General features: G+C 39.7%; 1 protein-coding gene across 11 annotated transcripts; it reads right to left on the bottom strand.

Annotated features, from left to right (window-relative positions):
• Positions 1-3,770: 3,770 nt before the first annotated feature.
• Positions 3,771-13,726, bottom strand: HNRNPA3 (heterogeneous nuclear ribonucleoprotein A3). Of its 11 annotated transcripts, none has more exons than XM_070580277.1 (11): positions 13,390-13,726; positions 11,220-11,342; positions 10,981-11,127; positions 10,688-10,898; positions 10,286-10,375; positions 10,108-10,203; positions 9,938-10,018; positions 9,289-9,432; positions 8,305-8,424; positions 8,144-8,213; positions 3,771-8,051 (listed from the first exon to the last, which is right to left on the bottom strand). In XM_070580277.1, exons 1-10 carry the CDS (start codon positions 13,459-13,461, stop codon positions 8,161-8,163), a joined length of 1,137 nt encoding a protein of 378 aa, XP_070436378.1. In that variant the 5' UTR covers positions 13,462-13,726; the 3' UTR covers positions 3,771-8,051; positions 8,144-8,160. The 11 variants fall into 11 exon arrangements, with proteins under 11 accessions (XP_070436378.1, XP_070436379.1, XP_070436380.1 ...); XM_070580278.1 differs by having other exon boundaries at positions 3,771-5,378; positions 13,390-13,578; XM_070580279.1 differs by having other exon boundaries at positions 9,938-10,015; positions 13,390-13,572.
• Between the last annotated feature and the right edge of the window lie 639 nt (positions 13,727-14,365).

Below are 14,365 nucleotides of genomic sequence, written 5' to 3'. Positions count from 1 at the left end.
GCAGCAACCTACATATAAACTGGAGGAAGCCTGGCACAGATGTTAGCTCAGGGTGAATCCTCCTCAGAAAAGAACTGAGCTGTCCAGATGGCTAAGGCTAGTTAGAGGGAGTCTAGGTGATGGGAAGATCAGTCCACTCTGGGACATACTGAGAGATTAAACATGTAACCAGCGGGTATAAAGCCAAAGCCCCTCAAAACTGAAAATCTGCTGGCTGCCCAATAAACCATTTGTAGCACTGATTCACTATTTCTTCATCTAATCCAATGTCTGTCTGGTTTTGTTTTTAAGTGGGAAAATGGAGAGTCACCTGAGAGTTAATATGCATGTTTAGAATAAGCCCTACTACACGCAAATTATTCAGAAGGTTCTAGCAACCCATTAGGGAGCAACATGGTGCAGAGGTCCAACCGACCTAGCGCCAGACCACCTGGACTTGCCGCTGCCATTTTTCTAGAACCCCCAGTAACTCAAAGCACTTAGACGCCATTCCTCATCCATAAAGCAAGGATAAGCATTCAGTGAGTTACTCCACAAGTACTGTGCCTAGCTCATCGAGAGCACTCTAAAAACTTTTCATTTTCTTTAGCCTTGTATTACAATGCCTTTTTGTTCCAAGTGAAAGACCCAGAAGTCAAATTAGCTTAAGAATTCAGTTAACTAGAAGGCTCAGGGTTGAAAATGACTTCAAAGAACAGATCTAAGCATTCAAATGTGAAGATTCTGCTGTTGGCCTTTCTTGTATGGTCAAGAATTTCTTCCTGTAGTGCTGGCGAGATCCCTGGAGGAGTCATCACTTTCCCAACCTCAGATGACAAAAGTCTCAGATCTTGAGTGAAGTGCCCCACACTTGGACAAAACTATGGGTGGGGATTGGGGGTGGTGGCAAGAATCTGTTAGCAGAGCCCCATCTGGAGCACCTGGAATTGGCCAGCACCTACTACAAGGAAGAGCACTCTGGGCGGAAACCTGATGACAAATGCCATCTCTCATGTGCACTTTTAGTCAAGTTTCAAAATATTTTATGGAGCTCATTCAAGATAACTGACCTTAGAACCTTAGTACCTAAACATCATTACTTTCAAGTACTAAACATACTGCATTATATAGTTAGAAACTAAAAATTCACAGCATAACAAATCCTAACTTCCCCAAGACTGAAAAACAACAAGTTTTCATCTCAATCTGGAATTTAAATATTAGAGCCTTACATCTGTCCTCAAATTAAATGTGGCTATCCAATTGTTAAACCTTGAACTGTTTCTAGTTTTAAAATGTGTACCTATGCCTTTACACTCAAGTATATCACGCACTCTCAGAATTTTAACTGCATGACACTGCATGTTACGTAAGAAACCATTTTCTGACTGAGATTTCTTGAGCCCTTTTGAGGGAAGGGGTGGGCGCTCAGACGTACCTTACAGACTTCTCATACCCATGCTTCTGTTTTAAGCCTCAGAACATTTACAAGGTAATTCTCATTCCTATTTTAAAGATATTTATCAGGCCAGTTTCAGTTTTCAGCTGATGCTTTTTAGTACTTTTTGAGGAAGTGGAAAAAATTTAAACACAATAAAAACTTCAATCCTACTCGGAGAAAAAGTCTCAAACTTGGGAATTATCTTTTAATGCCACCCAATAAAATTTTAGATCTTCTTCAGGATATTATGGCAGCACCCACAATTACCACCAAAAATACTATCTTTAGGGACCAAGGACCTGGCGCTAAGGCTCTTTAAGCCCGTTTTCACATTTAATCTTCAGACTTAAGGGTAGATATCATCTCTGTTTTACAAAAAACTTAGCTGAAAACCGTTCTTAATCTGGATAGAATTTAGGTCAGGGAATTTTGATTGGGAGAACATTACTTCTTTATTTTCACTAACACTAAAACATTTCCTTCAATGCTGCAGGCAACAAACCACAATGGTATTCACAGGACTTGTGACTTTCATACTTGAAATCACAACTTTAATATCAGATTACTGTTCCAAGTTTCTCAAAATACCATTTATGCATCACAACTTCAAAGGTGTAAGTCAGACCCACCGCTAACCTCACTTAATACAGCACCCATTACTAAATCAAACTTAATATTGTGACAACTGTTTACAATGTAATGTTTAATTCTACATATTTAACGCATGTGAAATAAACATCCTAAAGGGTCTATTGGCATCAAACTGTCAAAGGGGAGCATGGCATAAAAAAATTAGAAAGCCACAAATAACTCGCCCAAGCTCACAAAACTACTACTATAAACTTTTTACTGACAAGTAAAACCTGCTATGTAAGAATCAAACAAAAACCTAATTGCATTTTCTTCCAGCACCTATTAAATAAGCGTGTGAGAGCAGATAATTGAGACTAAATCCAAACACATCAGAGTTCTTTGGATGTAAGCATACTTTACACTTCTGTTGACAGAAATGCATAGACTAATACACTTTTTAATTCTTTCTTTTTCTCCCCAAATACCCCCTAGTACATAGTTGTATATTCTTAGTTGTGGGTCCTTTCAGTTGCGGCATGTGGGATGCTGCTTCAGCATGGCCTGACGAGTGGTGCCACGTCCACGCCCAGGATCTGAACCAGTGAAACCCTGAGCCGCTGCAGCGTAGCGGGCGAACTTAACCACTCGGCCACAGGGCCGGTCCCTGGACTAACACATTTTTAAAATGACAATTACCTGTAGCTTTGATAGAGCTAGTTAGCATCTGATACAATTTCCATCTCTGTGATTATAAGCCCTTTATTAATTTTAATGGCCATAGAGATGTAGTGAAATTTAACCATATCTTTTGCAAGTATTTTAAAGGTGTCAACACTTGTACTCATTATTTATCCACACTTATCCATAAATGTTAGTAGTATGGTAAATAGTAAATTCCTATTTCCTAGCCTTCAGTACTGTGCTCATTTAACCTCTAGCACACAATGCACAGTTCAACGTGCCCGTGTGCTTCCCATTATGTGTCTTTGAAAACAAGCAAAAATGGCACAATTTACCTATTGCTTTACTCTCCCCTCAACCCGTGGTACTTTCTATTTATATTATAAGTCAACCTATTGTATTAGCAAGATCCCATTTTTGCAAAAGGAAACAGTAATCTTTAAAACATTTCATTGCAGTCTGTTATGATTACATGGATGCCTCCAATTTATCTTGTTGCCTGACTACAGTTAAACTTACGTTATTTTCATTCTGAGAAAGTAAATATATACTTATTTTTGGTAGAAATGAAGCCTATTCCTGTTCTGAGTTATTCTGGGATTTAAGTATTAAACTGGAACTATAAGGTATTACAGGTGCAGAGAATATGAAACTACTGCATGTACTACAAAACCAGTGTTGACTACAAGTAAGATGCGTCACAATTCTTTCCAAAAAAATCCTCACGTGGCTTCAATTCACAAAGCATTTCACTTAAAATGTTCTTAACATCTATTAATGAATCCTAAGAACCCAAACATTTGTGCTATAAAAACATTTCTTAAAATTACCAAAAACCTACCTCAAAAATTTATCAAAGTTGAACAAATGACTGTTATCACCTTTACTTGGGTTATACTGTACCACTGTAGCTTAAGGCTAATTTCATGAAACCTCTTTTCCCCCAGCCCACCCTCACACCACAAAATGCTCAACAACATCTTTTAAATTGATACGTGAAGGCATTCCAAGTTGCCTGTTAATTACCTACTAGTAAAGTATGTAATATTCACCTTTAGCATTTAAGTCACATGAAATTGTGAAGCGACAAAACACACACATTTCTAAAAATATTTTAATGAAAAAGTTCTTTCTGTAAACATTTCATTATACTACAAATGAAACATTTGAATCCATTACAGACCACCTCTTGTCTTAAAAATCAGAATAAAACACACTGAAATTTAAAATTCTGTTTATATAGGTTAACAATCCTTACATTTACCCCTGCACATGCTTATTCACTACTTTGTGACAGTACTGAAACTCCAAGAGATACTGTTTATTAGAAATGTTTCAAATTGTGACTTAGATACCCCAACTCTTAAAACCAAGCCTATTTCAGTTGTTTAGTTCCATAACAGATGTTCTTTATTATGAGATAAATTTCTTCTTTAGGACCTGAGTGCTGTCGAGCTTTTTTTTGTTTTTGAACCAATGTAGTGTGGGAAGCAGTAACCTATGAGTTGGTTTGACAAAATCAGTTAAAAAGTTTGCTGCAACCATTTCCCCCTTACATAACTTACTTTGTTTACCGGTGCTATGACTTAAAGAGCATTACATTTTTCAGAAATGACAGTGGAACTACGTTTAAAATAAAGTCACTTTATTTCTTTATAAAGAAACGAGATGGACTGGAAGGAACAATGCCTTTAAAAAAGAAAATGTTTCCTGTCTTAAGAAATCTACTCCACTAAAACCATGTTGTAAAGAAAACTTATTAAAAAGCTATTATTACCTTATTCAACACTTCATTCTATGGTGATGTGTAGAAATTCGGTCCTGATTTAGACACGGAAACAAAGAGCCAACCAGTCATTTTCTGAGAATAATCTCTGGCAATCTACTCTTGTTTATCTATGAACTTGATTTACTTATAATTTAGAGACTAATTTTAAGCCTCTGTCCCCCCAAAAGTATTTTTTTAAAAAGTGAGTCAACCTCAATTCTCAACTTTTGACAAGCCCTTTGGGGGCAGCAACAATAGCCCTTGTGAACAATCAGCAACTGATCTCAACAGTAGTTGAGTAGTATTTTAATTACTCTTTTGGAAAAGTTGTCTTTTAAAAAGAGGATTAGCAAGTTAGGCCCCACTCCTGGTTAACAGGTTAAACACACACACAAAAAAAAACAAAAAACAAAAACTTAGCCTTAGTCCAAATAATTCCCTAAATTTATATTCAAGAGACCTTATACATGAGGCCACTTGACGAAGACCACCTTCTCCATCTGTATCCTCTGACACCTCCCCAGCGCCCACTCTAAGGCGTTTTCCTAGAGCGCGTTGGCAACTTCACGCTTCTGTTTTAAGTCATGCTTATTACAAAATCTCAGGTTGCTCTTCATCGAAAATCGACTTTACCTAAAGACACCAACAAGGACTTGGATACACGGGGCCACATCTGACTAAGATGAACACTCATGGTTACTGCAGGGAAATTTTTTAAATTGTTTAAAATGTGTTGAATGTGGTTCCAAGAGTTTTCAGCTGAAAAATTTTGCCAACGTACCTAATACTTTTAAAATATGTAATATCAATTTGTTGGGAAACAAATGGTGTCATCAGGTTTTACTGTGAGCTACAAACCTTACCCAGCCAGAAACCTTCGTATTTAAGATGGTAGGAAAGACATTCCTCTTTTAGGCAAGTGGGTTCTCATTCAACCTGCAAATCAAAAAGATTACTCTTACCTTGCTTTACAAAGAATTACTCTTTAATTAGTGAAAAAATTCAAATGCAAGCCTTACCTAATGCTTATTGCCCTTCCTTGCAGGTCTAAATGCTAGACCTAGTGACTGTGGCAACTATCTCTCATTGATGTTCCACAAGGCGAAGAGCTCCTTCCTGCTAGACTTTCTTCGATATTTCAGTTGTAATAAGCAGATTTAACTAGCTTTTGGAAAGTTGCTCACTATCACCATAGTATCTTATGCCTTCACTTCTCTGTAGTTGAAGCTCTTGCTGCTGCCTTGTCATTCTTTATTTATGCTGACTTGTCCATACTCAACAGGCTGCTGAAGTCCTGTCTTAGTGAGTCTCCTTTGATCCACTGTGCTTAAAAAGCACATCTTAGGTCCTTTAAAGCTGGTTAAATCGCTCTCCTCATGGCTTACTTTTCCACACTGTTCACAAGAACTAAGCTAATACAACTTATAAACAGGTCACATACACAGATTTCACCTGCTTATAGGTTGCGAACACAGCTTACTGAAAATATTTCCACTATTAAACTAGTTCCAGAACACAGAAAGTTTGTTAACAGTACAATTAACCTCATATGCCATTAAAGGATACTGTCAAGGTTGTGTCAAACAATTTCACAAACATAGAAACAGGAAATGTTAATCTCCCCCATTCCTTTAACCTTTATTATACGAATAAAAGAACTTGAGACAATTTAGCTCAATTTTAATAAAATGTTTCCCAAGCATTATTTTGACCAGGTACCCAGGTTTAAGTTATGAACATTGACAGTGTCCATTTATATAACCACACTTGAAGTTGTTAAAGACTTAACCATTTTCTAATATTAGCCTATTTTCTATGCTGCTTATTCACATATGTCCATTAACAAACGGAATGTTGTCTGTTACATTTGTTGTTTTGTGAGTGTTTTCTGGAAAACTGCAGTATCTGTGAAGACCGATTTCCATGCTGGCATTGCATGCATCCAAATATTAATAATGCACAGAGGCACAGAATTAGAGCAACAAGAGAGCATATTCAAACACTAGCACGCCCCATTCCCCTTTTTATTGCTTGTTTTGCTTAGTACTTCTTAAAACAAAAATAATCTCAAATCCAACGTTCAACTGCCAAAGAAAGAGTAACAGCAGGGCACATACTTAGGGCTCGAATGAAATTGAAAGCACTAGCTGGCGCAACAGTAGACAATTGGTTTTTATATATATGACCTTATTATCTAAAAACTCTTCTCAACCATGGTCTCCCAAGCAAATTGCTAATTCATACCAACATGATTTAGGTTCAAGCATAAACAAGGAATAACAAGTGTGTTCTCTGGGATTTTAAGTAACTCAGGACCATCCAAATTGGAATCCAGGTTTTTGGGAAGTGAGAAGCTTGTACTAAGCAACTGTGCTACACTTCTGCAGTTAAGCCATTTGGGATGATTTTATCTAGGCTATCCTTGGTTTCATCCAGTAAAATGTACAGGGTACAAACAGGAAAGCATGCCAGCCAGTTACGGGTTCAACAATGCATGATTTTTATTCTCTTGCTCTGAGAGCTTGTATCAAAAAAATATATATGTATACTAAACCAAGGAAAATAACTGAAGATTTATGGGCCTCTTGTGCTTTAAAAAGGAAAAAACTCAGGTAGCCACTAATGCGCCCAGTACAGCAAGGCTTAGTGGTCCTGCATTTAGAAAAGTTTCTAAGGTAGGAGGAAAGGGAAAACATCCACTACCCCTTTCCAGAACTTAAACAGAGGGCAGTAGACATTCTTTACGCCCAAATAAAACTATGGTAGCACTTGACATGTGACCAAGGTGAATGTAGAATGGAGGTGTTCTCAACACAGCTAGAACTCGGCAAAGCTAACACACTAAAATCATTACATTTTGAAAGAAAATGCACAAAAACCAAATAGGAATTTTGAGATTTTTTCATTTGAAGGTAAATCTTAACGCTATTAAATTCACAAATATGCTAATTTAAATACCCAATTCTATTTATCTAAAACACACATTGCAAACATACAAACATCTATTCTCTCCACATGTCAGAGCCCATTCATTTCATGGTTTGGAAATGGGGAGAATAGAGTCCCCTTAAACTGCAAGTCAGCAGGTGTTTCTTTACAGTTAACTTTAGCAAAATTCATACAAAATAGTAATTAACAATGATCTTCTTTACTTGTTAACTCACAAGGAAACACCTTCAAAACTGCATTTTGTTAAAGTTTCTGTACTAAAATGTAGAAAAACTGAACTACACAAATATTGAAAAGTTAAAAATTCCTTAATTTTTTATTCCTGGTACCACTACCACAATTTACAGGGCAATATACCTGATGTAATGAAAAGAAAAAGAAAAAGACAAAGCTACAACAGATAAAAGACCTCAGGAATGTACATCTAATTGACACTACATTGCATTAATCAATAGCTGCACTTTTTGCAAACTGTGGCTATGACAGTCCTGAACAAGAAGGGTTTCCTGTTTAAGCTGCAGTAACTTTTCTGACTATGGATCATCGTTCCTCCTGTGGCAGATTTTTACAGTTCCTCTAATGCATTTGGGACGACTGTCTCAAAGTAACCTGCAGCTTTCCTGACAACTCCTCGCTCTCTCTCCTGCTAAGAACTGTAGCCTGTTGAATAATACAGGATAAAAAAATTATTACACTCAGTGAACAGTTCCACATATTATTTATCATCATGATTAAAATTTAAAGATACCTACCCTCTTCTGTTGAGTTTTTAGAACCTTCTGCTACCATATCCACCACTTCCACCACCAGATCCATAACCACCTGGAAACATACATGTAGAGTTTTTAAAGAAATATATGTGTTTTTGAACTAAAAAGGCTGTTAAGAATTTTGATGAAAAAAAACTATTTACCACCATAGGGACTGCCCGAACTTCTTCCACCAAAACTGCCCCCCTTCATGGGTCCGTAATTTGATTGCTGTTGTCCACTATAATTTCCGAAATCATTATAGTTTCCACCACCATAGTTACCTAAAATTACAAAGGTTTTATTTGTGGTTGACCTACACAATTAATTTTTTCCTCTTTTAACATATGCAGCTATTACCTTTGGCAATCATGGCAGCATGCCCTACAACACTTAATGCAACCCTTTGAAAAGAAATTTCAGAGCTACCAAACCCCACCACAAACACAGAGGCCCATTAGGAGACCTCAGACATAGTGAGAGAAAGAAAGAAACAGTGGACGATGGCCCAAAGAGCACATAAATAGATAACTTTACATTAAGATGCTACACCTCAGCACATGTTCTCTCCTTCATACCACTAACAAAACCGCCAGTGTTTGATTCACTCTAATCCCAACATAATACAACTTTTACATCAACCACAGCAAGTATTCTAATTCGTTAAGAAAAACCTCCTGTTGTTGACACATTACTACAGTCCAACAAAACCCAGTGTTCCTAACAAACTTCTTTATCTATAATATCATGGAGTAAAGATGGACTTGCCTAAAGTCTGCAACCTGTGACACAGTAGGAGTCAAAGTACGTTTGTCACCTAGACCCCAGAAGATACCCTATTCATTTCAAAATGTCTGCATATTCAATTTACAGTTCCCATCTGTCCACTTTAAATGTGTCTAGAATTAAATAAAATTTTGGCAATACATTACTTATAAATGTCCATTTCAACTAAACAAAATAAAAATTGAATACATTTTACCTATTTACAAAATAGCCAACAAAGAAAATTATTTACCCACCATCTGAGTATTCTCTATTATAGAACATGAAATTTGACCATATGCTCCTTTTAACACTTTTTCAAACATCTGTAATGGTACTATATATAAACAACACTGAACATTTAAAAACAAGTGAAAACTTACCACCGCCAAAATTTCCTCCTTCATTGTAACCATCATATCCTCCACCACCACCGTATCCACCACCTTGGTTTCCATATCCTGGTCCTCCACCACCACCACCATACCCTCCTCTACTACTATAACCAGGACCACCGCCATAGTTGCCTAAAAAAAAATCGGGTTACACAAAAACATAAATGCATACAGAGGATCAAGTTATTCAACTCTAGTTTATGTTACATTTAAACCACTGAATAATAAACCAATGAGTTGATTTAACTCTAAAGCCTGGTAATACCCAGTCAATAGAACAGCAAGAATCTGGGCTAGTAAGAATTCAGATGAACACTTAAATATCTTTCGGAACGAAAAAAAAAATTGTTTTAATGGTCTAAAATTTCACTAGGGAAAAGAGTGCAGCCTCCTCTGAGACACACAAACAATTCCAGCTCGACTGGTAATATAAGAAATTTTATTAGCCAAAACAAACTAGCTACTGTTAAATATTTAGGGTGAAAGTCTAGTCTATGGTTATTAGTTGAGAAGCGTACTTTAACCGTCAAGCCGCACAAGTCTGGACTGAAATTAAATAAATGTAAACAGGTACTTAATTTTCAACAAAGTATAAAAACAAAGCCAAACCATCAAACATCAACTTAAAAGAACTTACCATCACCTCCAAATCCATTATATCCACCATCACCTCCTCCGTAACTACCTCTGCTGCCACCACCTCCACCATAGCCTCCTCCTGAGGAAAGCAAAGTATGAATTGAAGGTATACAGTCAACTTACCAATAAATATTAGGTAGACATGTACTTAGAAAGTAACGAGCCTACCTCTTCCGCCAAAGTTTCCACCACGGCCAAAGTTACCTCCACCACCTCCAAAGTTTCCTCCACGACCCATAAAGTTCCCAGATCCACCTCCACGACCTTTAATACAGGCAAAGAACTCTTTGAGAATCTTACCAACGCTATCTACATCAAATGTGTATGTACATATGGTACTACTCACCTCTCTGCGATCCAGCAGACTGCATTTCTTGTTTAGAAAGGGCCTTTTTCACTTCACAATTATGCCCATTAATAGTGTGGTATTTCTGAACTAAATTTTTTTATCAAACAAACAAACAAAAGTTAATGTTTGGAAAAGCACAAATAAATGATACCCTCTATCACTATGTAACTCATTAATATATCAAAAAGGCAGTAACTCGGGGGCAGGGGGACACGGACATTAATAACGTTTATTTCTTGACCTAGATGCTGGTTACACAGGTGTAGTCACTTATGAAAACTGAACCATACACTTCATATGCTATGATGCACAACACAAAACTGTAAGCATCTGAGCAAATTTCGTGTAGAAAAAACTATTTCTGCTTTCTCATTCAAGTTCCAATACATTGCCACTTACCAACAATTTTATCAACTGTATCATGATCATCAAATGTTACAAAAGCAAATCCTCTCTTTTTTCCACTCTGCCTGTCTTCCATAACTTCTATGGTTTCAATCTTGCCATACTTTTCAAAGTAGTCTCTCAAATTATACTCTTCTGTATCTTCCTTAATACCACCCACAAAAATTTTCTTCACTGTTAGATGGGCACCAGGCTTTACAGAATCCTGTAAATGAAAAATTCGTAAAGTCAAAAACCCAAATTTTTACAACAACTTCACGTTACACAACATGGCATTATTAAAATACCTCTCTAGAAACAGCTCTCTTTGGTTCCACTACACGCCCATCAACCTTGTGTGGTCGAGCACACATTGCTGCATCCACCTCTTCAACGCAAGAGTAAGTCACAAAACCAAAGCCCCTGGAACGTTTTGTTTGGGGGTCTCTCATTACCTACAAAATAAAAATTTTAAAACACTGAAACACACCTCCACAGGTCCTCTACCCTTTTCTAAGAAGCTTTTTTTATTCCTTTAGTAACTTACAACACAATCTGTAAGGGTGCCCCATTTCTCAAAATGTTCTCTTAAACTATCATCTGTAGTTTCAAAGCTCAGACCACCAATAAACAGTTTTCTCAACTGCTCTGGTTCCTTTGGATCATGGCCCTGGGGAAACAAACGAATACATTGCAATTATTTCTTCTATCAGGTCAACTGCTGAGAAAGATGCGCAAGCTTTTAATCTGCTACAAACAGTAGCTCAACACCAAATTCCTGTACAATTAGCACTTCGACCAGTTAAAAATTTGAGTAAGATCATAAACATCAACTGATTAAAGGAACCAAAATACCAAAAAATACTATAACTGAACTTTTAAATGACATGATCACTGCGACTAAATTCAAGTCCAAGAGAATTCCAGAATCGAAAATCCCTTAATTTTAAGGTATAACTAAAAGCACGTGGGGATAGATTTTAGAAATTACTACTGAGAAACCATTTCCTAAGAAACCAAAATGTTGTCGAAGCAGTGTTTCATCCATGCCATTTCTTTTCATGTTTTCCTTCCTGATGCTACACCCTAACAAGCATTTAATTTTAAACCATAAAACTGTTAACTACAACTTAAAAACTGAGTGACAAATTTAGGAATTCACCTGTTTCAAGCAAATCAAAATGTTAAGCTGAATATTCCTCAATACAAGGCTAAACAAGCATTTTCCCCAAAAGAAAACTATGAAAAACATCCACCACGTATCTTCATAGCTTTCTGTAACCAATTTATGTTATACGATATATGCTGCAAAAATTACCTAGTTACACTGCTACAAACGGCAAAACTTCAAATACAACATTTCATAGGTTCACAAAAAGGGCAAGGTGGACTTAAATATGCCATATACTGCTTGACCAGAATGCAGCACAAAACAGAATTGAGATTTTTCTTGAAAATTAACATGTGGCCTGAATTGTTTTTCAATTTAACTAACTCTTCAGTAAATTACATAAACTGCCATTTAATGCATGCATTAAGATACTGTTCATCCAAAGTCCTTAAATAAAGGGGCTCACATTCACATTCTAATGTCTTCCTGAGTCTTCTAAAAGTAGAGATCCTAAGGCATTTAACATGAAGAAACTGTCACATGCTAGAAGAAAATGTTAAATAATTAACAGCCTAAAGCATTAATTCACTTAGTCTCCTCAACTCTAGGTTAAATGCATTTAATTAACAATACAGAAAGCTGACACAAAGAAAGAATTACAATTCACACAAAATTATCTCAAACAAATGAAAAATTCAACCGTGGTTGCAGTCCTCTAAAACAAAAATCCAAGAAACTACAACCAGGGCCGACCCATCAGAAACGGGGAAAACGGAGACCAAAAAATGTTTAAGTTTCTATTTTACATCTGCACTCAAGTTCTGAGACAGAGTACTTCACCCACGTGGCGCGAAGATATGTATAATTCTAAGTACTTTAGCAAGATTAGCAGATCAGGAAGTATTTTTAAGCAGCCAACTTTTTTAAAAATTCCCATTTCCAACTGGGTGCTGCGAAGAAAAGAACAGGACAGAGAATTAAATTCTCGTTGCCTTAGAGAGGTCTGTAAGGCCTAGAAACGCGCCGGCAGAACTTCAGCGAGAGCACAACGCCCCATGCTTCGAAACCATTTGCGGTATTTTCGGCCGGGCTGCCTCCTCCCTCTTCCTTCCGATCCCGCGCTCTGGTTCCCGGCGGCGGAGAGAGGCGGCGGCCATTGCGGGCCAATGCGCCATTTCGTAACGCGGCAGCGGATCAATGTCAATGTGGCCGCCGCCCGCCTGCTCGCTCGCTCGCTCGCTCGCCCGGATGTGCCTGCTCGTCCCCTCCCCTCCCCCACCGCCTCCTCCCAACCGCTCCCGCCGAGGCCCGCCATGCCGCCCTCGGCCCCGGATGCGAGGCCGCGCGGCCGGCGGCCCGGCTCGCCTCCCGAGGTCTCGCCAGCCACGCTGCGCCTCCGAGGAGCCACCTGTGCAGCCGAAGGAGAAGGCGAGGCGGGCGAGGGGCCCCGAGGAGGCCTCCAAGGCCCGCTCCCCTCCCCCTCCCACCGCCTGGCTCAACGCAGAGCGCGGGACAGCCGACCCAGTCACCCGGCCTCCCCGCTCCCACCGAGCCAGTCCCCCCTCGCCGGCCACTACCCGTCAACCCCCCGCTCTCCCCCTAATACCTCCTCCCCCCGGCGGCGGCGGCGACGGCCGGAGTCGGGCTGGGGGCGACCGGGCGGCGGTTTTACCTCCATTTTGAGACCGGACTCGCCTCTTCCAACTCGAGTTCAATATGGGACCGAGAGGAAGAGGCGGGGCCAGTCGTCACGTGACGCGCTTTCTGCGCGCCGCCGGCCCGGCGGGGGAGGGGCGAGTTGGAAAGGGGGCGTGGCCAACTGGGCGCGAAGAGGGACTGGACGAGCGGGTTGGCCGGCGGAGGGCGGGGGTGTGGCGGGCCGCGGGAGCGCGCGCGCCTCGCCAACTTCCAGTGCGGCGCCGCCCTTGCCGCCGTTCGCGCTCGGGCGGCCGCGGGGACGTCAGCTAGGGCTCAGCCAATGGCGAGCGCCCACGTCGGGCGAACGCCTCGTGACCGCGCGTCACCGGAGAAAAAGGCCTTTGCCTTTCTTCTCGCGCTCGTGTCCCCTCCCCCACGTAGGCCGCTGGGTCTGTATTTCCGAATTCATTTCATTCCCGTATCTGAATAAAACCACACTTTTTTCTCCTGTACTAGTATAAGGTTGCAAGAAAGTCCTCTCGCGGCGTTTCCTCGCTCATTTCCAAATGCCAGGCACCCGGTCTGTAACTGCGATGCCCACGGTGAGGGCCTGCACTGAAGATCTTGCGACACCTACGTATAGGAATCTTGGGCACCCTGGAAAGGCCTTAAAACGCGGCTGACATACTGAAATTTCACCCTTAACGAGCTGAGGCAGGACCGGTCGAGGTCTGTTCATTAGGGACTCATTGATGTCTTGAAATCTGTCGGCACTATTTTAACACTGTCTAGTTAGTGTGGCCAGCTGAAGCAACTGTTCTCACGGACGGAATTCAAGGAAAGGTTTACAAAGTTTCCAAAAGTAGGATCACCGGATGTGCTATCTGTTCGCGAGTGATTTTTACCTTAATTTTCCAAGTGTTTTGTGAGGTATAACGAAGGAG

Source organism: Equus przewalskii, chromosome 17, assembly GCF_037783145.1.
Source record: "Equus przewalskii isolate Varuska chromosome 17, EquPr2, whole genome shotgun sequence".
Lineage (NCBI taxonomy): Eukaryota > Metazoa > Chordata > Mammalia > Perissodactyla > Equidae > Equus > Equus przewalskii.
Note: the sequence above shows the minus strand (reverse complement) of the source record. Positions and strands in the feature narration are given on the sequence as shown.

Coding starts and splice junctions, on each gene's coding strand:
- HNRNPA3 (XM_070580277.1), bottom strand. CDS start 13,461: ATGGAGGTAAAACCGCCGCCCGGTCGCCCCCAGCCCGACTCCGGCCGT. Junction 10,019..10,107: donor TGGAAACTTTGGCGGAAGAG/GTAGGCTCGTTA, acceptor TGCTTTCCTCAG/GAGGAGGCTATGGTGGAGGT. Junction 9,433..9,937: donor TAATGGATTTGGAGGTGATG/GTAAGTTCTTTT, acceptor ATTTTTTTTTAG/GCAACTATGGCGGTGGTCCT.